This window comes from Schistocerca gregaria, chromosome X (assembly GCF_023897955.1).
Source record: "Schistocerca gregaria isolate iqSchGreg1 chromosome X, iqSchGreg1.2, whole genome shotgun sequence".
NCBI classification, from domain to species: domain Eukaryota; kingdom Metazoa; phylum Arthropoda; class Insecta; order Orthoptera; family Acrididae; genus Schistocerca; species Schistocerca gregaria.
The window spans coordinates 695,339,700-695,360,394 of record NC_064931.1 but is presented as its reverse complement, the minus strand read 5'-3'; the positions used below and the strand labels follow the sequence as shown (position 1 = coordinate 695,360,394).

The window sequence follows — 20,695 nt, the reverse complement described above, 5'->3', positions numbered from 1 at the left end:
AATTTTTGGAATGTTGTTATTGATTTCAAAGTGTAATTACCACAATACAAACTTCAGAACTTGTACAGTGCATAAAGAAAAAGTCAAACAGTCATTATCACTTACATAGACTTCTGTAAAATAAGAGCAGCTCTGTTACTAAGAAGCAAGTGTTTAGTAGTACTAAAGTGATTTTAAACACTACCAATTCAAATTGAGTGGAAAATATTTCCCAAAGAGTTTTATGACTATACCAAATATGTAAAGAACTCTCCATAGCAAAGCAAATTTGGTGATTGTCATTTGAATTTCATTTTCAGTGACATATTTGCTCAAAAAATTTAATACTGTAGAAAAATAGTCTAAACAATGAAAAAAGTTACAAAGATAACTTTTGTGTACTGACAGAATGGGAAAAACATAGAACTTATCATAGGATGCTCTCCATCCAATAAAAGAACAACCACAATCACAAAGTACGAATTTTTAATGACTTGGTTAATATATTTCCATAGCCAGTATTACTGTTTAACACTCTTAGATGAGTAATGTTGTAATAAGAAGAACAGTAAAACATCAAATGAAATTTGGGAGACAAGAGGAGGAATAAATTACTTTAATAGTGTATCTATTACTGGATTGTGACCATATGACACATCCCAAACCATGGGCATGTGAGGAAGTTTGTTGTTTTTAATCCTTTCCACTAACATATTCTCTGCAACCATAACATCATGTTCCAGATCCGACTCTTTCAGTTTTCCTTTTATGACCAATTGCAGTAGCTGATACTTCGGATTTTGTAATGAGATTGTCAAATAAGCAGTTTTTGTTCCCTCAATCAACTCTAAATTTTTATTTAATTATTGCAAAATATCATCTCATGCTGTCAATGAGATTTTCAGGAGTCAACAGTTTATCCACATCTCAGATGCTGCTAACTTTTTCATGCTGAAAACTTTCAATACCCAATCTTCCATAATGTATAACAGTACCAACCATACACAGCACTTTGTAAACAGTACTCCAAGACATACTCTGAAGTCTGTGTTACTAAGAACATCAAAATTCACAATAAAATATCTATAAGCGACTTATCTTTGATGTTTTACTTCAATACCTGATCTCAAGTCCTCTACACTAAGATAATTCAATTTCATTAACAGTTCTACTTTTTGATTGATAACAGTATTTTTGAATGACCAAAAGGCAGCTGTAGTTGTGGCGAAGAAACAAGTTGGCATGTGCAAATAGCTCATGTTCTAATATTATTGTCATGTATTTTATTCACTTAATATTGATACTTAGGTCCAATTTATTGCTGTATTCACCAAAATTATCCAGAAGTGATGTGTCAGATATTATTTATCTAAACTCTATTCACTTATATTACAATTTCAATGTCAGTGACTTATTATCTAAAGAATATCACTGAATAAAAATCAGACAGCAGAAATAATATAATGAAGCCTTTTCAGATCCTCTGTGGATCTGAACTTAGATGGATAGTTAATCATTTAGTTTTATTTGAGCACCCTGGTTCCAGTACAGATTTTCTATACAAATTAGGATATCATATGTATGTTTATAACATTGTCATCAACATACAATTAGTTGAAGATCGCTGTAGAACTCAGACTAATGATAATAAGTTTAAAGATAAATTAAAGATATCTAATGATGAATCAAACACAAAGAAGTAAGTACCAGTAACAAAGAAACATTTCTTTCACAGAAGAACAAAATATAGGGAGACAAAACCATATAAATTCTAGCTTTTGGAAACTTATCTCTAGCCCAATAAAAATCATCTACATGAGTGGCAAGGCACATGATTATAACTCTGCTATGCCATTCATTTGTACTTAGCTACTGCACTATACATGTAGACACAATAATTATAATAAAACTTTGTGCATTGTTTTGATAAGATGAGGGAAGCAGTAGAACCCTTTGGGGATTACTGGTATGTTAGCTATGCAGAAAGGAAACAGTGAAACAATCAGTTTGGCTGGTATGAACAGAGTGCAATATGGAGACATTCACAGAAAAGTAGTCATCATTAAAAATTCTATTCTAATGAGAAAATAAGTTATTTTATAAGAATTTATTCACCAATGATAATTTCAATGAATAAAATTCAGTTGGTACACCAGCAGACAGAGTAAATAATGTAGATGTCAACAAAGCATCTCTATCACAAAATAACATGGAACAGCATGAAAAACCTTTTGGAAGAAAAAAAAAGATATCAACCTGTGTGTCCTCTGGACCTCAGGAGCAGACAGAGCAAACTGAATTTCACAGGAGCTTTGTTTAAAGAATTTATGTAGATAACTAAAGTTGATTTTTATTTTATAATGAGGTCATAAAATGCAACTATAAAATGTATTTCAGCGTTCTGCAGCTGAATGAAATAAGGAATGATCTATGCTCCTTTTCCGTTTGCTTGTAGCCCTTCATTGCTATATCCACCTATGATAAACTCCTGTTGGAGGGGGATAAAGTTCTTTCATGTTATCTGTACAGTGTAATGATTATTTTGCCACAGAGTGAGAATCCATTCATCCCTATTGAAGGCTAGTTCCAATCAACTTGGAAATCATAGATCTCATCTCACAGGTGACTCCTTCGGCACTTTTGACCAGTGCAGAGAGAGCAATGGAAACTTATTTGTAAACAATGTTAGTCACAAGAAAATGAATCACATACCGACATTATATGCTGAAAAGGGGAATAAAGTCTGGTTATGGTCACATCGAGAATGGTGGGACAATGAAAAGTTATCTTGAATTGTGTGGATGGATTCTCTTGTTTTGGGTAAATAAAATAAACAAATAAAATAACAAATAAAAATAATCAAAGCCGTAGAGGTATTTGGGTGATAAATGGCAGGCCAACACTTATTTTTTAGAAGAGTGAGTAATTCTGGGCCTGGCTAATTGTTATCAGGAGTCCGCCTGTGAAGGTTGAAGAGCTAAATTTATTTAGTGAAGGTAGACTTGCTGCATATCCAGCAGCTAGTCACTGACCAACACACACACACACACACACACACACACACACACACACACACACACACACACACACACAGTACAAAAGATGGCAAATTTAAAATGCTTAGTACTGTTGTTTGTTGGTAGGCTTAATAGTGGCTGGGAAATGGAAGTCAAAGTGGAAAGTTGATACAGAGTTTCAGCACAGAGTTGTGGGGATGATTTAGCATTTAAGTTTCAGCACAGAAACAGATTGTGGAAAATTCATCAACATATCAGGATGAAATGATGGGCTATTGGTTTGTAGACCTTACGAAAGACATCCTCAAGGAATTCTTGAGACAGAAGAAGGAATTGTCATGGTTGCAATACCACAATACTGATCTGTTTGTATGTCTGCTCCTCAATGGGCAAACAATGATGATCTGCACAAAATGAATTAAAGTGAAGAGGATGAAAATTTTATATTGTTTTTGTGTAGGCACTGATTGATTGAGAAAGCATTCAGCAACAGACATTTGTGTTATCACAGTTTTGCCAATACGAACTACAACTTACTTTAAAACTGAGCCATTTCAATCACTATGTAACCATTCCAAATTTATGAGTACATAGGAGTTAAGTGAATCTATGATCATCAATGGATAAGCAGACATACCATTTTGTAAGATACAGTGTCGAACATTGTTAGTGTGTGTCCTTGGACCTGCAGCTTATTCTAATTCTGCCATAGCATAATGTGATCAGGCTTGGGATAGTGTAAGCTAGAAATAATTTTAGCTATTAAATTGTTGGATCTGAATCACATGGCTTATGTGCACAATGAACAACTGACCATTCCTTCTCTAATGGAATCATTGCCCATGAGGCATTATGCTCAAACCTATCTTCTTTTAGGTAACCACTAATTTTGTGTCTGCAGAACAGTTATAGATATTTGCTACACACTGTGTGAATCTGGCAGGAGAATAAATCAGCCAGTCATCTTTCAACTAATCTGCTTCTTTTTGAAGTCAGTTAGTTTGGCCTTGGCTATGAGATGATTCCACAGATCCTCTTGCATTATATTTTGTAACTTTTCTGCTCAATCAAAATTTAGATCTGAGCTTATTCAAGTCATAAGCCATTGCTGTGCAAACATATAGACAGTGATGAGGTCATTTTAATCATAAAAAGATGTAAATGTCATGTAGTTGCCCCATATATTTGTTGGTTATTATCTGACAAATTTCACAAGTGTTGCAGTTTTTATCAAGGCCCAGTGAGGAAAACATAATTATTGTGAAGAAGGTACTCACATCAAAGAGATCTGGTGGACCACCAGAAAGGTAGCGGCAACTCTGTATCACTGCCACCAGAGGGCCAGCTAACAATGGAAGAATCTGCATTAGTGATCCAATTTCCCTCACCCACAATGGCCAGTAATCATGACCTGTATTGTGCCAGATATACATTTCACGATAACGACCATTTTTAAAAATTGTGATGCACAGAACCTGAAAAAATAAAGATATATTTTAGTAATTGATCCTCTGAATTTAATTTATATCATTAAAATAATTTCTGGGATTCCAAACACTTTGAGAAATTTTTCAATCACCAACAACAAAGAATGTTTTAGGCAGATAAATATCCCCTACATATTGGTTATATGCATAGCATCATTAGTCATAATTCTTTGTTGTTTTGTGTGTGTGTGTGTGGGGGGGGGGGGGGGAGATACTATTTCCTGATGAGGACTAAAAAATCTGCAGCTGCTTCCAGGGACTCAAAACAAAAGTTCATAGGTGTTTTCCTTCACTTTTGGGAAGAGGAAAACAATCACATCGGGGGTAATACTGATGCATTTGTGTATGGATTCAATACTCTTCTGAAAATGCTCTTCAGAAAAGGTTTATATTTTGACCACTCTGTAAGCAAGTGTGTCATCGCAGTGTAACCATATCCCATATGGACCCACCTTTGGCAATTTACATCCTTCCAAGAAGCCAAGGAAGGCAGACTCCAGCATACTAATATGCCTTTAATTTAATGCATTCATCAGGTGTGTCTGCGTTGATGTGTGAAAAAAGTGTCCACTACTCTGTCATCCACACTCCTTCCCCTCATCAGTTTTTGTAGAATAAGTGAACTAATGTCATTAGCAAAGTTTTGTCACCAGTTACATTAGAATAAACAATTTTGACCCATCTCTATTAAAATAGTAAGCACTCATTAACAGAGCTCCAAATGCTGGGCCTTATCCACAGATCACAAGCATCCTGATTAGAAGACTTCTGTGTAGGATCCTTCAGACACTGTCGACTCAGTTCCAGTAACATGTATAATGTGCTGATAGGTGTAGTGGGTGGCTTCTTAAGGAGATCCTGGGATGCAAAATGTATTTTTTAAGCAGTGGCTGTTGCTGTGCACCTAGATTGTTTCTCATCTTCAGGAGAATTTATTTTGAGTCTGAAGTTACTGAACAAACAGAACACCATGGAAATGGAGGGAGGAGAATACCTTAATCCAATACAGTTTCTCAAGGCACAGCTTCACATTCATGTAAAAAATGTTATAGATAATAGTATTAACATCAAACAACAACTGAAATAATGTGTTATGGTATATTGATAATTTTTACTTTTGGCAGTGGTGGCCGCTGAGGCATTCCATTGGTGGTGCCAAAAAAATTTTAGTTTGGTAGCATCAAACATATTATGGAATTTTGTCAATAATTCATATATTTCATAAGATATTATATCAAACAAAATGGAAATAAACACTTATTATAACAACACCCTTCTTATGCATAGTGAGAGTTTGATATATTCCTGAAGAACATGATAGGAAGCATTTGTATAAGAGAGAGAGAAAGAGAGAGAGAGAGAGAGAGAGAGAGAGAGAGAGAGAGAGTGAGAGTGAGGTTGCTTTAACTATATCTGCATCTGATATAAAATGTAACACTAACCCCGGAAATCTCTCTCACTCACAGATATGCATGCACTCTCGCACATATCAACAGCACAGTTCTTCACTGCTCACAGGGTATGTGCGTTCACTTTTACGTGGCAGACGTAAGTAGGGTGCGTTTTGATGTATGGTCGCTTAAGATACCAGTGGAGATTGGGCCTGAACTACCATGTTAACGATGCTGCCAGTCACGGCTAACACTTGCACTCTACCTGTTACCGAATAATTTACGTGCTCCACTTTGCTTTGAGTTGTACTTGCTCATTGTTTCCTTTTCTTATTTTGAAATGAGTGCAGAGAGGAATCTTGCTCTGTCACAGGGTTCAAAAACAACTCTCACAGCACCAGAAGGAATCAGCAATCCATATGTCCATTATTTCATCAGTTCTGGCTTTCCAGGACCACAGAAAATGAATGTAGGCTGCCAGCCCTGTGAGAGGGAGGTGTGGCTTGTCCTTCTACTCCACTCTTCTCCCCTCAACAGATAGAACTCCTTGTTTGTTTTACTTTGATGGTTAACTGCCAGAAAAGTGTCCGCTACAACATGACTGCCAGTGCCAGAAATAATAGAGCACATATAAACTATTCGAACTTGTAATCTGGATTTTGTGAAGCAAATTTAATCAAATTACTGACATTTAAAACTAAAGGTGCTGTACTCACTCAGCAACTCCATGACTTTGGTAAGACAGCTTCAAAATATTTAATAGGAATGGTATTAGAAATCCATTCCTTGTTGCCAAATAAAATTGTCACTCTCAAACGGAAATCTTCAATTTTACACTTGAATTATTCTTCACAGGATAGCATCCCTAAGGCACTCAGTCATTTTTCTTTCATGGTGTTTTGCAGGAATGTTTTAATTCTCTTGAGCACTGAAAAGCATAGCTCAGTTTCTAATGTCGTTATTAGCAGTTTCAAAACTTTTAAATGTCTCTTTGAATGTTCATCCTCCAGAATCAATGAAAGAAATGTAACTGTGCCAGAAACTGCTCTCAACTCAAGCTAATGTAGAAGACTTGAAGCTCACCCTTCTAATTTTTTTTTCAGAAATGTATATGTGTCTGTAATTTCAAGGTATTTGTGTGGAAAAATGGTGATGTATCTGTCAAACTGATTTACACGAAATAAGTTGTCTGGATTGAGGTGTCCAGTGAACTGAAAACGGATTTTATTTCATAAAGGATGCCAATGCACACTTCCAAAGCATCTCTTTTTTTATACCCATCAAAAATCTGTGGCTTCTTGGCAGTCATTGTTTCGTCACTTTCGAAACTAATGTCATTAGGGATTGAGTCAATGTCATCTCTGATGTTTTGCATTACCACTTCAAATTTCTGGATGTCTTGTTTTGCTTTGGTCAGCTTGGTTATCTTCTTCTGAAGCTGATTAAAAAGTATGTCTGCATGAGGAATTATCTTATACAAAAATGATAATCAGAAAATGAATTCGTTATCTTGCAGTCTTTGTTGTATGAACCAGCTTTTTCAATAGTAGAAGATAGTTTTATGCTGTCACTTGTTTCAGTGACTGCCATAACAAGAATAGGATCTTCCCTGTTTTCAAAAACATCTTTTACTATTCCAGAATGGTAATTCCATCTCGTGAAACACACACAGCAAGCTTTTTTGAATAATGCTATGTAACACTTTTGATCTTTGTGGCGAGTAAAAAGAGAACAAAGAAGTACCTGAAAGATGTGCAAAAAAGATGCGGGCATTACGATTAACAGAGGCTGCCATAGATATAATATGGTTAAAGTGATGCACATAATAATGGATGTAGTTTTCATTTGGATATTCGTCTTTAATTAGTTTTTGAACCCCATTCGACTTGCCACTCATAACATTTGCACCATCGCAACTCTGAACTATTAGTTTTGCTCGGTCATCACCAATTAATGGTTCAATTCCTTTCAGAATACTCTCAGCTATAGTATGAACATTCTGACTTCCTGGATTAACAAAGTTCCAAAATCTTTCAGCAGGTTTATCTTGAAATTCGCAAGTCACATTTGTGGTTTCATCTGCAATGATTGCAACATAATTGGCAAGTTTAATCTCTTTTCAAACTTCATTGTGGTACACTTCCCACATGCATTGCAGTAGTTGATGCTGAACAGTCTTATAAATGCCTTTGAACACTAATGCTTGATTGAGATGAACATAAAGATCTTTATCCTGTTCTGCACTGAAGTGAAGCTCATGGAAAACTTCCTTATTTTGACAGGCACCAGATTCATCATGGCCACTGAGAACCAGTTCCAAAGCACCACAGTACTGAATACAGTTTACAATTAAATTCAATATATGTCTATTCTTTTCTACATGTTTGTTGTGGCTGTCAGTTGTTTGTCTATATTGTGAATCTAATTTCTGCTGAATGTTGGTTTTGGCTAGAAATGATAGACTAAGCACATTATTCATGTGTCACTTTGACATTTCATGTACTTTTATTTTAGACCATATATGCCCAATATCAGTTATTTCAGTCTTACCCCAATGAACATCTCCTCAAAATAACACACAAAAAACAATGTTTCTTTCTTCACAGCCACAAATCCATTTGTTCTTTGGTAAATTTCTGGATTGAACTTATGGCATCAATTTTTTGTTTGCAGATTCAGATTCAGGAGTGGCCTACCTAGTGTTTTTATCTGATTTTTTTCACTGAGAGTCCTGTTGCTAAATGGCATTTTAATAACTCATTTACATTCTTCACCTTTGCTATTTTCACAGTCAACTGAATTTCCCTTACAGATAACACTGTGCACAGTCTATCAATCAATCAATCAACCTAGCATCACAATAACATGTTTGTACAGAACTATATTACATGAACATAATGTGTATAAACAGAAATACTACACCATTGTTTGAAAAACAGATGCTCAACAGGTGGTGGATACATTTGTTTTTTTGTTTTGTTCCTATAGCCCCGCTGTTGTGAAATATACCAATGTTGAAATAATGCCTCTTATTTTCAAAATCTAAGGGCGTAATTAAATTCAAGTTGTATATAACTATTTATAAGGATAATTAAGTTTCTGTATTCAATTTAATTAAGCATTAATTTGAGTTTTGCTTTAGCATTAACTTTCAGAAAGATGATAGAACTAGGTTACAAGAAGTTTGTGCCCCGATGTATTCTAACAAGATTGCTAGATGGCAGATCGTGCTTCTATAGTTCTGCACTGTACTGCTCTCTGGCAGAAGGAATGTAAAGCTCTGAGCCAGATCAGTTGTGGCTCCATTCGCGGCCATAAGAAGCATGTTGAAACTGATGGCCGAGCCTATTACATAGTGCTTATGCGAGCAGACAGCGCCAATCTGCAGTTGGCTCCAAGCTTGAGAAAACCACCATGAGAGCGCGCACAGTGAAACATACCTTTTAAAATCAGAAAATACATACTCCAAGACAATGTTCTATGTGCAATTCATATAAATTTCTCTTTCTTTCTTTTTCATACAAGCAGTGCCACGGCACTGTGGCACTTCTCAGAAGCCAACCCTGGCTTTTGGACCATCTAACTACAACTGCATCAAACACAATTTTTGTGCCATATGTGTTTTGCCTTTATTCTGTGCAAGGCATCTTCAGTTGCACGCAATATGTACATATTTTTACCATTTAGTTTACATTCTGGGGCAATGTACCTGTAGGTTATAAACAGTTCTAGTGGTTGGGTTCTTCTATGATGTAGTAATATTTTAAATACTACTTACAGGTTGCGTGGATGATTTTCTACACCTTATGTTTCTGTTCCATTTATGGTGCTGTTCCTCTTCTTATAATTGCCACCTGGGGTTTTTGTTTTCCACATTTCACAGCACTAGGGACTGAATACTTGTTTTGATGCAATGTTTTGGTTTGTGTTGATGACTGTGTTTAGTTCCTAGTGCTGTGAAATGTGGAAAATGAAAACCCCAAATGGCAATTATAAGAGAAGGAACAGCACCAAAAATGGAAAAGAAACATAACACGTAGAAAATCATCCATGCAACCCATAAGGAGAATTTAAAATATTACTACATCACTGAAAAACCCAACCACCAGAACTGTTTATAACCTACAGGTACATGCCCCAAAATCTAAACTAAATAGTAAAAATATGTACATATTCCAGGCCACTGAAGATGCCTTGCAAAGAGTAAAAAAGAGTAAAGGTGAAATGTGTATGGCATGAAAACTGTGATTGATTCAGTTGCAGCTAGATGGTCCAAAAGTAAAAATTATCAATATATTGTAATATTACATGCAAGTGAGGAAGACAGGAATGCAAAAGTTGAATATGAAATAATATGTGCTTGACAAATATTCCCATTCCAAAGTAAAACTTCTGAATGTGTGAATAATGGCGTGTGTGTGTGTGTGTGTGTGGGTGTGGGGGTGGGTGGGTGGGTGGGTGTGAAGGAGAAAAATACCTGTTGTGCGCAAATGCTCCCATTTGAAATCCAGTGTCTGAATTCTGCATGAAACAATACAGTGGAAGCTTTCTAACTGGTTATAACAACCACACACTGCTGAAACTTGTAATAACAAATTAAATCTTGTCATTGTGTAGTGTATATCCTAAGAAATAGTACTACACTAGAAATTCTATTCAGAAGCTCACTCTTCACTTATTTAACTTTTCATTTCTCATGGGATTAGTTTGTATTAGTTGAAGTAACTGTAATATTAAAATTACACAAGTAAAATAGTAGTTACTGAAATGACTTTAAATATTTTATTATACACACCATTAGTGCCACTGGCAGAATAACATTCCAAGTGAAAACAAGCATGGGCCCAGCCCATACTTGTAAGCATCCTGAGCCTTTCGTAAACAATGTTGAGACAACACTCTCTCCACTGTATGGGCGACCACGTACCACAAAAACAGCTGCAATTTGCAGGAGATAAAGCACCATAATCCACCATCCAGAGCCAACAACAAAGTCCATGAAGTAGACAACAAATATTCCAAGCTGAAATATAAATTTGAAATTAATTTTTAATTTTGGTATCAAGGAACTATAAGAGCACAACAATACAACTAAACATCACTTTTTTGCTTGGTTTCATTTGGATCCAGCAATTTCTAGAATTTGTGGAATATAAAACCTTAACATGAAAGCAAGCTTTTTTAATTACCTCTAAAGGATTAACTTTTAAAGATAATTCTACAGTTTCTGGTAGGTTAGTGTGACTTTCATTGCCTAATATAGGTGAATATAAACCATCAAAGAAAGTATGGCACATTGTTGTTACAAACAGAAATGGAAAAATCTGCACATTTAATGAGGTGTTGATGAATCCATTATTTGTAGACATTAGATGTTGTACTGACAGAACTAACAAACAGCTGATAAAAGAATTTGGATGTAAATGTTAATCATTTTCTCAAAGATATTATTTACAACTTTGTCAGCTAATTCATGTTTATTGTATGTGTTTACTATACTTGTATTATCAACAAAAAGAACTAGCTTTGCATCTTCATGAAAACACAGTGGCAAGTCATTAACATATATTAAGAACAATAAGAGACCCCAAGACTAAAAACTGTGGGATTTCACTCTTGATACCTCCCCAGTTAGAGTATGCTGCTGATTTTTCCGGGGTCCCTGTACTGTTAATTTCAACCTCCTGTATTCTTCCAGTTAAACATGTATTAAACCATTTATTCACTGTTCCACTCATACCAGAATACTTAAGTTCATCTAGAAGAATTTCATGCTTCATGCAGTCAAAAGCCTTTAAGAGATCACAAAGTCCAATGAGTGGAGTTCTATTATTCAGAGCATTTAATATTTGATCATTGAAAGCATATATAGCACTCTGTTGAAAAACCTTTCTGAATGCCAATTCTTGAAGACATTTTATTAGTACTTCATTTTTACAAATATGTGAAAGCACCCTTGAATACATTACTTTGTTGAGAATTTTGGATGAAGCTGTCAGAAGTAGGACTTGGCAGTAGTTGTTACCATTGGATCTATCCCTCTTTTTACATGATGGTTTAACAATAGCATATTTCAGTGTATCCACAAAAATGCCTTGTTTCAGTGAGCTACTACATATGTGGCTGAGAATCCTACTTATCTGTTGGGAACAAGCTTCCAGTACTTTTTTGGAAAAGCTATCAATTCCATGTGAGCTTTTGCTTTTGAGTGAATTTATTATTTTCCTAATTTCAGTATTAGAGGTGAGCTGAATTTCAGTTTTATCAAACTGCACAGGTATTGCCTCTTCCATATACAGCTTTGCATTTTCTAATGAACAGCTGGATCCTATTTTCTCTACTACGCATATGTTAAAAGTGCAGGAGAGGGTAGTTAGTTTTAGCATATCCAAAAACTACACAGAAGCCCTCATGTCAGGTACTGTCACATACATCTCATGTATCTGTATCTGCTTCAAGATACTCAATTAATGTAGTGTACCATACAGCAAGATTACAGTGTTATTTGATCTCTTGAGTCAGTTCAGCTTTGAGACTTTGTAGAGAGAGACTGAGGCTTGATTACAGGAAGCTGGTTCAAATAAATGTAGACAGCAGTACTTATGTACAGAGTTTGATATATAATGACACAACTGAAAGGCTCCTCTCATGGCTCCAGTACAATTAATTACTGTTAAATACAAACAAGACAGCTCATATGTCTCATATGTTACCATGTACCAGGTGTCTGGAAGTAGGATGGACAGAAGCATGGGAAGTATTGGTTTGAATGATCAATTGCTGACTGTTCTTTTCCATATATCAATCCTCTGATGTGTAGAGCAAGCAGTAAAGAAACCAAATAGAAATTTGGAAAAGGAATTAAAGTTCAGGGAGAAGAAATTAAAACTTTAACATTAGTTGATGACTTTGCAAATCTGTTAGACATGGCAAAGGACTTGGAAGATCAGTTGAATGGAATGGTCAGTGTCTTAAAAGGAGGTTTCAAGATGAATATCAATAAAAGTAGATGTAAGCGTAATGGGATTCTGAGGAAATTAGATTAGGAAATGAGACAAAAAATGTAAAAAATGAGATTTGCTGTTAGAGTAGCAAAATAAGTGAGAACGGTCAAAGCAGAATTCTTTTCTGCATGTATCTGTCTGGACTGTAGCCTTGTGCAGAAGTAATACAGGGATGATAAACATTTCAGGTAAGAAGAAAATAGAAGCTTTTGAAATGTGGTTACACAGAAAATGCTGAAGTCTGGATTGGTAGATTAAATAATTACTGAAGAGATACTACATCAAACTGGCAAAAGAATTCTATGGCACAACTTGATTCAAAGAAGAGACTGATTGATAGGACACATCCAGAGCCATCATGGAGCTACCATATTGGTAAAAGAGGGTAGCATGGAGGTAAACTTTGTAGAGAGAGACTGAGGTTTGATTACAGGAAGCTGGTTCAAATAAATGTAGACAGCAGCACTTATGTACAGAGTTTGATATATAATCCATATTTTGATTTACTCCTGAATTATTTGCGGGAAAAGACAGTTTCAATAAATACATAGCACATACAATAAGAGAGCTTTTCATTTTATCCACTAACACATTAAAATACTGTGTCCATATCCCACATAATATGACCTTGAACATTCACAACAAACTACAACAAATGAACTTTAACAGCATAGGATTAATACTGCTAAGCAGAAAATTACACTCCATCTTTGTGCAGAAATACAACTACTCAATAACAGAATTTAAAGTGATGGCCACAGTGTTGTAGAATACTGCACAAAATTTTCTCTCTACCTGGTAAATATATATTTATTTATGTTTAAAGATTTTTGTAGTTCTTCTACTTCATGTATTACAAAGTACTGTAAATTATTGCTATATATAATTTACTGTTTGTTCTTGACAAGTCTCACATAAACTAATTCAACAGTTTAAATTTTTACATGATAAAATAAAAAAATGTCATTCTGAATTGTTAGAAACTGGGACTGACTTTAGCAACTGGGACTGACCTCTGTGGTCATGGGCAATCCAAGAACAAATCCACAGGCACAGCTAAAGAATGTAATTGTTGTTTCCCATGATTTAAGGCTGGATGATTTTATAGCTGTTATTCCTGTGATTACACAGTGCCATATGGCCAGCTGCAATTTAAAAACAAAGGACAAGATTAGTAATGTGCTTGTAACATGAACATATTTATTATTTTGTCAGAAAACATTTAGTATTTTGAAATGAATGTAATATAGTACATTACAAAGAGAAATCATTATCACATGAGTAATTATATCTTAAGCAATAGCAAAAACTGCAAAACCATTTTCATAAAGATTCTACATCTCACTTACAATTACAGAAAAGAATTAGCCACATCTGAGCAAAATATTTTAATAACATACATCATATTTTGCAAATTGAATCATGAAGGAAAGACTTCAAGAACACTGGACAGGACAAACTTATTGATGACTATTAACAACCAGTTACAACTTGTTCTAATCTACTTACCAGTATGCTGTGATTATGGAAATTACTTTTAGAATTTATTTAACTTTACACAGAGTAATGCCTGCTGGTATATACTAGTAAAATTAAAGCCTGTTTAATAAGAATGCAAGTGTTAAATGGAATTTATATACTCAGAGTCTAAATATTCGATAAAGGTGGCTTTTACATTAGTTTAGAATATCTGAGGATTTCAAATTTCCTGTTACATTTCTCCTGGCAACCTGTCAAAGACGTTTTACCAGAACATAAAACTTCCATCCTGACACAAAATAGGGATTCATAGTCTGTACAGAAATTAAATAACTAAACTGTATTGCCCCAGAAGATTATGCCACATGACAGTACTGAGTGAAAGTATGTGAAATATACTACCAATACCATCCCCAGGTCAACACAGTGACTGAGCTTTGTAAGTGCTAAGCAGGAAGAATTGATCTTTTGGATAACTTATCCATATGTTGGTGCTACTCCAATTTATTATCCATCTGGATTTCCAGGAATATTAATCTGGATTTCCAGGAATATTTATTTATTTATTGCTTTCTTTGTGTAGAGATAACAAAGATTATGACTTTTGCAAAGACATATAAGTCTTTTGACACATTTATTAAACCAGATTTGACCAATAATGTATGGGTGTGGTTTGTTATTTTTAGATTAATTCTTTGCCTAAAGTAGTTATTTTTATTTCTAATATTGTTGTCATGTATGTCATCACATTTTCTAGACTCTTTTTGATGATGCATGCCCCAAAAATAAAATTACCTTATATCAATACTAGAAATACACTCCTGAAAATGGAAAAAAGAACACATTGACACCGGTGTGTCAGACCCACCATACTTGCTCCGGACACTGCGAGAGGGCTGTACAAGCTATGATCACACGCACGGCACAGTGGACACACCAGGAACCGCGGTGTTGGCCGTCGAATGGCGCTAGCTGCGCAACATTTGTGCACCGCCACCGTCAGTGTCAGCCAGTTTGCCGTGGCATACGGAGCTCCATCGCAGTCTTTAACACTGGTAGCATGCCGCGACAGCGTGGACGTGAACCGTATTTGCAGTTGACGGACTTTGAGCGAGGGCGTATAGTGGGCATGCGGGAGGCCGGGTGGACGTACCGCCGAATTGCCCAACACGTGGGGCGTGAGGTTCTCCACAGTACATCGATGTTGTCGCCAGTGGTCGGCGGAAGGTGCACGTGCCCGTCGACCTGGGACCGGGCCGCAACGACGCACGGATGCACGCCAAGACCGTAGGATCCTACGCAGTGCCGTAGGGGACTGCACCGCCACTTCCCAGCAAATTAGGGACACTGTTGCTCCTGGGGTATCGGTGAGGACCATTCGCAACCGTCTCCATGAAGCTGGGCTACGGTCCCACACACCGTTAGGCCGTCTTCCGCACACACCCCAACATCGTGCAGCCCGCCTCCAGCGGTGTCGCGACAGGCGTGAATGGAGGGACGAATGGAGACGTGTCATCTTCAGCGATGTCAGTCGCTTCTGCCTTGGTGCCAATGATGGTCGTATGCGTGTTTGGCGCCGTGCAGGTGAGCACCACAATCAGGACTGCATACAACTGAGGCACATAGGGCCAACACCCGGCATCATGGTGTGGGGAGCAATCTCCTACACTGGCCGTACACCTCTGGTGATCGTCGAGGGGACACTGAATAGTGCACGGTACATCCAAACCGTAATCGAACCCATCGTTCTACCATTCCTAGACCGGCAAGGGAACTTGCTGTTCCAACAGGACAATGCACGTCCGCATGTATCCCGTGCCACCCAACGTGCTCTAGAAGGTGTAAGTCAACTACCCTGGCCAGCAAGATCTCTGGATCTGTCCCCCATTGAGCATGTTTGGGACTGGATGAAGAGTCGTCTCACGCGGTCTGCACGTCCAGCATGGACGCTGGTCCAACTGAGGCGCCAGGTGGAAATGGCATGGCAAGCCATTCCACAGGACTACATCCAGCATCTCTACGATCGTCTCCATGGGAGAATAGCAGCCTGCATTGCTGCGAAAGGTGGATGTACACTGTACTAGTGCCGACATTGTGCATGCTCTGTTGCCTGTGTCTATGTGCCTGTGGTTCTGTCAGTGTGATCATGTGATATATCTGACCCCAGGAATGTGTCAATAAAGTTTCCCCTTCCTGGGACAATGAATTCACGGTGTTCTAATTTCAATTTCCAGGAGTGTATATTGTAAGGTTCTTACGTTGCACAAAAATCTCTTTACAAGAATCATGCTGACTTAAAACGGGCATTATTCTAATTGCCATCTTCTGCAGCAACATTAATCTTTTGTGGTGTGTACCTGCAGCACAGCCCCATAATTCAGTACCATAATTTAGTAAAGGATATATTGTTCCTTAGTAGACAGCTTTCATAGTAGGATTTGTAACTATTTTTTCTAGATGTCTGAGTACATAAAAACCACTACTAATCTTCCCACATGCATAATTAATATGATTTGACCATCCCAAGTTTTCATTTAAGTATAGGCCTAAGAATCTGCACTATCAGTTCCTGTTTCTTCAATTCCACATGTATTATTTATAAAAGTGTGGTTAGATTAACATTCTTAGATGATAATAATTGTGATTTGTTATGATTTATATTTGGATGTTGTTCATGAAAATACTTAATTAAATTTATTACTCCACCTGTTGCAGACAATGTAAGCTCACAGGCATTTATTCCAAAAAACAACAGAGATGTGTCATCTGCATACCTCACTATTTTGGAATTTTGTGGCTGTGTGACATCATTGACATAGCCTAAGAAGAAAAAGAGTCAAAGAATTGATCCCTGGATGACTCCTTGTTTCACTAAAAGACTGGGAGATTACTACTCAGTCATTAATTTAATAGATTATTGTCGTGGAACTGCTTCTGGTTTGACAGAGCGTTGGTCAGCAATAGTATTGCTGAATCTTTTAAGCTGTATGCCTGAAGTTTCTTTATTAATAGGCCATGTTTAACTGAATCAAATGCTTTAGTAAGATCAATGAATGTGCATGTTGCGAAATTTCCTTCATCTAGCACACTATATACACTATGTAAAAATTCAGATATTGTTGTGATGGTGCTGTGGTTTTTCCTGAAACCATTTTGTGTTTTCAGAGTAGATTATTTTTTGTGAAATAATCACCAAGTTGTGGAAGCAAAATATATTCAAATGACCTAAAATTTTCAACCTGTTTTTTGGATCCTTTCTTATATACTGGTTTGACTGCAAATTTTTATTGAGCCTGGATAGGTGTTTTCCCTAATACAGCAGTTAATAGGTTTAACTAATTAATTGTGACACTTCTTAACTGGGGCACTAGCTATCTCATCCCAGCCAGCTGAGTGCTTGGTCTTTAATGTGTTGATTATTCAGCTTAATTTGTGTTCATTTACAGTTCTGAAGTCAAAGTTTATACCTTGAGGTGACCAAATGTTTATTTGACTATTTTGGTCAACAGGTTGTGCTGGGATACCACACGGAGTGATGAAATATTTGTTTAAAACATCACAGATTGTCCTTGGATCTTCTATTAATTTTCTCTCATGCACTGTGATTATTTCTTCCATATTTACATTTGATGGTGCTTTCCTGTATTGATTAATAATTAAGCTACCAAGATGCTTTACTGACATAGCCAGATTTAATAACTGAATTGCTGTGAACCTCCTTCCTGAAATTTGAAAGCTTTGTCTGAAACAGTTTTATGGCTTTGCAATACTTTTCCTGGAGAATGATATCCTTTTTAAATTTATAAAGTAAGAACATTCTGGTTGAGTTTAATCAGACTACTGGTTAGTTTCAGCTTTGGATTCTTTCTATGTGTTAGAGTCTTTTTAAAATCTTTAACTGGGAAACAATGATTATAATGTCTCAAAATTGTTTCATAGAATGCATCCCATTTATTGTTTGTGACTTTTTCCTTATACAAGAAACCCTGCTCCATTCCTCCTGGGCTAGTTTATGTTCGAGGCAATTTGTATTATGTTCACTCAGGATCCATTTATGTTCAATAAAATTTGTTGCTTCTGCTGTGTGTATATGCATGTAGTCAACAGGTTGACAATAGTGGTACAAATAGTGAAATTTTATATTGCTGTGCTCAAGATTGTACGAATTCAGTATATCTGTTGACCTCAAGTTAGTCACACAGGGAGTTTCATTTAGTGAGTATTCATTGATATTTACATCCATAAATCAGTTTTATTTGTCTGTAATTGCATAACATGACTGTTTGTAAGATTAACAGTTAGCCTGCTTGCTGTGACTGTTTGCTATGATCCAGTTATAAGACTGTTCCCCTATCCTGCTGGATGTGTATGGCACTGTTAAGTTCCATTTAGGACTTTTAACAGTATACTTGTACAATCAGTAACCATCACTGTTTTTGAATTCATTCTTTGGTAAATTGTTAACACATGACTCCATCCATGCAAGGATGATGGTTTTAACAACATACTGTTTTAATTTTGGTTATAAGATTTTATAATATAGTCAATCAAAGGCCTTATTAATGCCACCAAATGATAACAGGGCAATCTTTCTTGTTTAGTTCTACCAGAACTAAATATATGATGTTACAAAATGCTTTCTCTGTGGTGAATCATTTACAGGGGTCAAACTGAGCAGGTGACAAAAAGTCATTGTCAGAAAAGTGGTCCAACATTATGTTATAAGTTACCTGGAAAAAAATAGGTGAAAGCATGAAAAGAAGGAAGATAGAGGAAGAGACCACTTGCATATCTCCACTTTTTATGAACTGTATTATTATTACATACAGTATTTCAGTCTTTTAGGAACTACACTGACTCACTGACTACACTAGGGAAGCAATGCAACAGAAATTTAATGAAATTAAATTTGCTCGTACATTCCCACCAAAAGTATAGAAAATCTTCATGTCCTTCACAAATAAAAGTTCATATAGAGTTGAGACATCTTGAATGATACACTGAAATGTGTGGCTCTTTAATGCATAATATTCTGAATCATATAATTAACTGAGACTTTTTTTATTGACAGATTCAAATATGCCATTGTTTGGCCTCTCTATAAGAAAGGTGATTCCACAGATGCCAATTACTACCAGCTAGTCTTACTACTGGTATTTTCCAAAATTTTGAGAAGGTGCTTTATTCAAGGATTGTCACCCACCTGTTTACTAGTAGGATACTTAGTAGATCACAGTTTGTATTTCAGAAGAATTGCTCTAATCAGGCTTCAATTTATACATTGACTGAGCACATAATTAAATTATTAAATGATAAAATATTACAAGCCAAGATCTTATGTAACTTATGAAAGACATTCAGTTATGCCGCTTATAGCATTCCATCAGAGAAATTAAGGTTTCGTGGAATACATGGGTCTGTGGAAGGCTGGTTTAATTCCTATTTAAGAAACATTATGCAGAATACTACAGTAGGCTATTCAATTAATACAAAGAGGGATGCCACTCCTTTGCTATGGGAAGAAATCACTAGGTGCATTCCACTGACCCATTACTATTCTTGTCCTGTGTCAATGATCTTCCATTTTACTTAGAGCAGGAAGCAGAATTAGCCTTTTTTGAAGATGGAACAACAATTTTCTCAAGTGAAACAAAGAAGCATCAACAGGGAAAAGAGTAAACTATGTTTCTGTTAATGTTATTAAATGATTTTGTACAAAAAAGCATCTTTGAATTAACACAGTTAACCTAGTTTAGTACTGTTCAAAATACCTGATCTCCTATTAACAACGGATAAGAACAAAATACAATAACTATGGTAGAACAGTCCAAATTCTTTGGTCACCATACCGAAGAATATTTAAACTTGAAAAACTACTGGGAACTTCCTAAAATGTGGACATTCAGCTGCTTTTGCCATATAACTAATTGCCAACTTTGGGGATATAAAAACCATTAAACTGATATATTTTGCATATTTCATTCACTGATGTCCTACAGGATAATATTCTGGGGTAATTTCTCACTTACACAAAAATACTGGGTGATTTTTTGATGATGTTACAAGCTTTCAGGGATGATGGAGAAGGGTAAATGTAGCAGTTTGAGGCAAGGGATAGTGGTTCAGATATAATCAAGGTGAAAATTATAAGTAAAAATCTTTCTGATTCCTCTGACATTGGAATACATGTACCGGTACTGTTGTGGCCAAAACTGTATGGTAGGCAATCCTCACAATGACTTAGATGTAGAGAGTGGGATAATAACTCAACAAATCCAATGCAGATAGTATACTGTGTACTGAAATGAGCAATCCTGGTGTACAATATCAATACCATA

At 36.1% G+C, this 20,695-nt stretch overlaps 1 protein-coding gene across 1 annotated transcript in view; it reads right to left on the bottom strand.

Annotated features, from left to right (window-relative positions):
• LOC126298483 (sodium-dependent transporter bedraggled) overlaps positions 1–20,695 on the bottom strand; it is a 673,679-nt gene that overhangs the window by 10,172 nt on the left and 642,812 nt on the right. The window contains exons 16-18 of the mRNA XM_049989817.1: positions 13,892–14,023; positions 10,670–10,897; positions 4,274–4,471 (exon numbers count right to left, since the gene is read on the bottom strand). Coding sequence (XP_049845774.1) covers positions 4,274–4,471; positions 10,670–10,897; positions 13,892–14,023 — 558 coding nt within the window. The remainder of the gene's footprint in view (positions 1–4,273; positions 4,472–10,669; positions 10,898–13,891; positions 14,024–20,695) is intronic.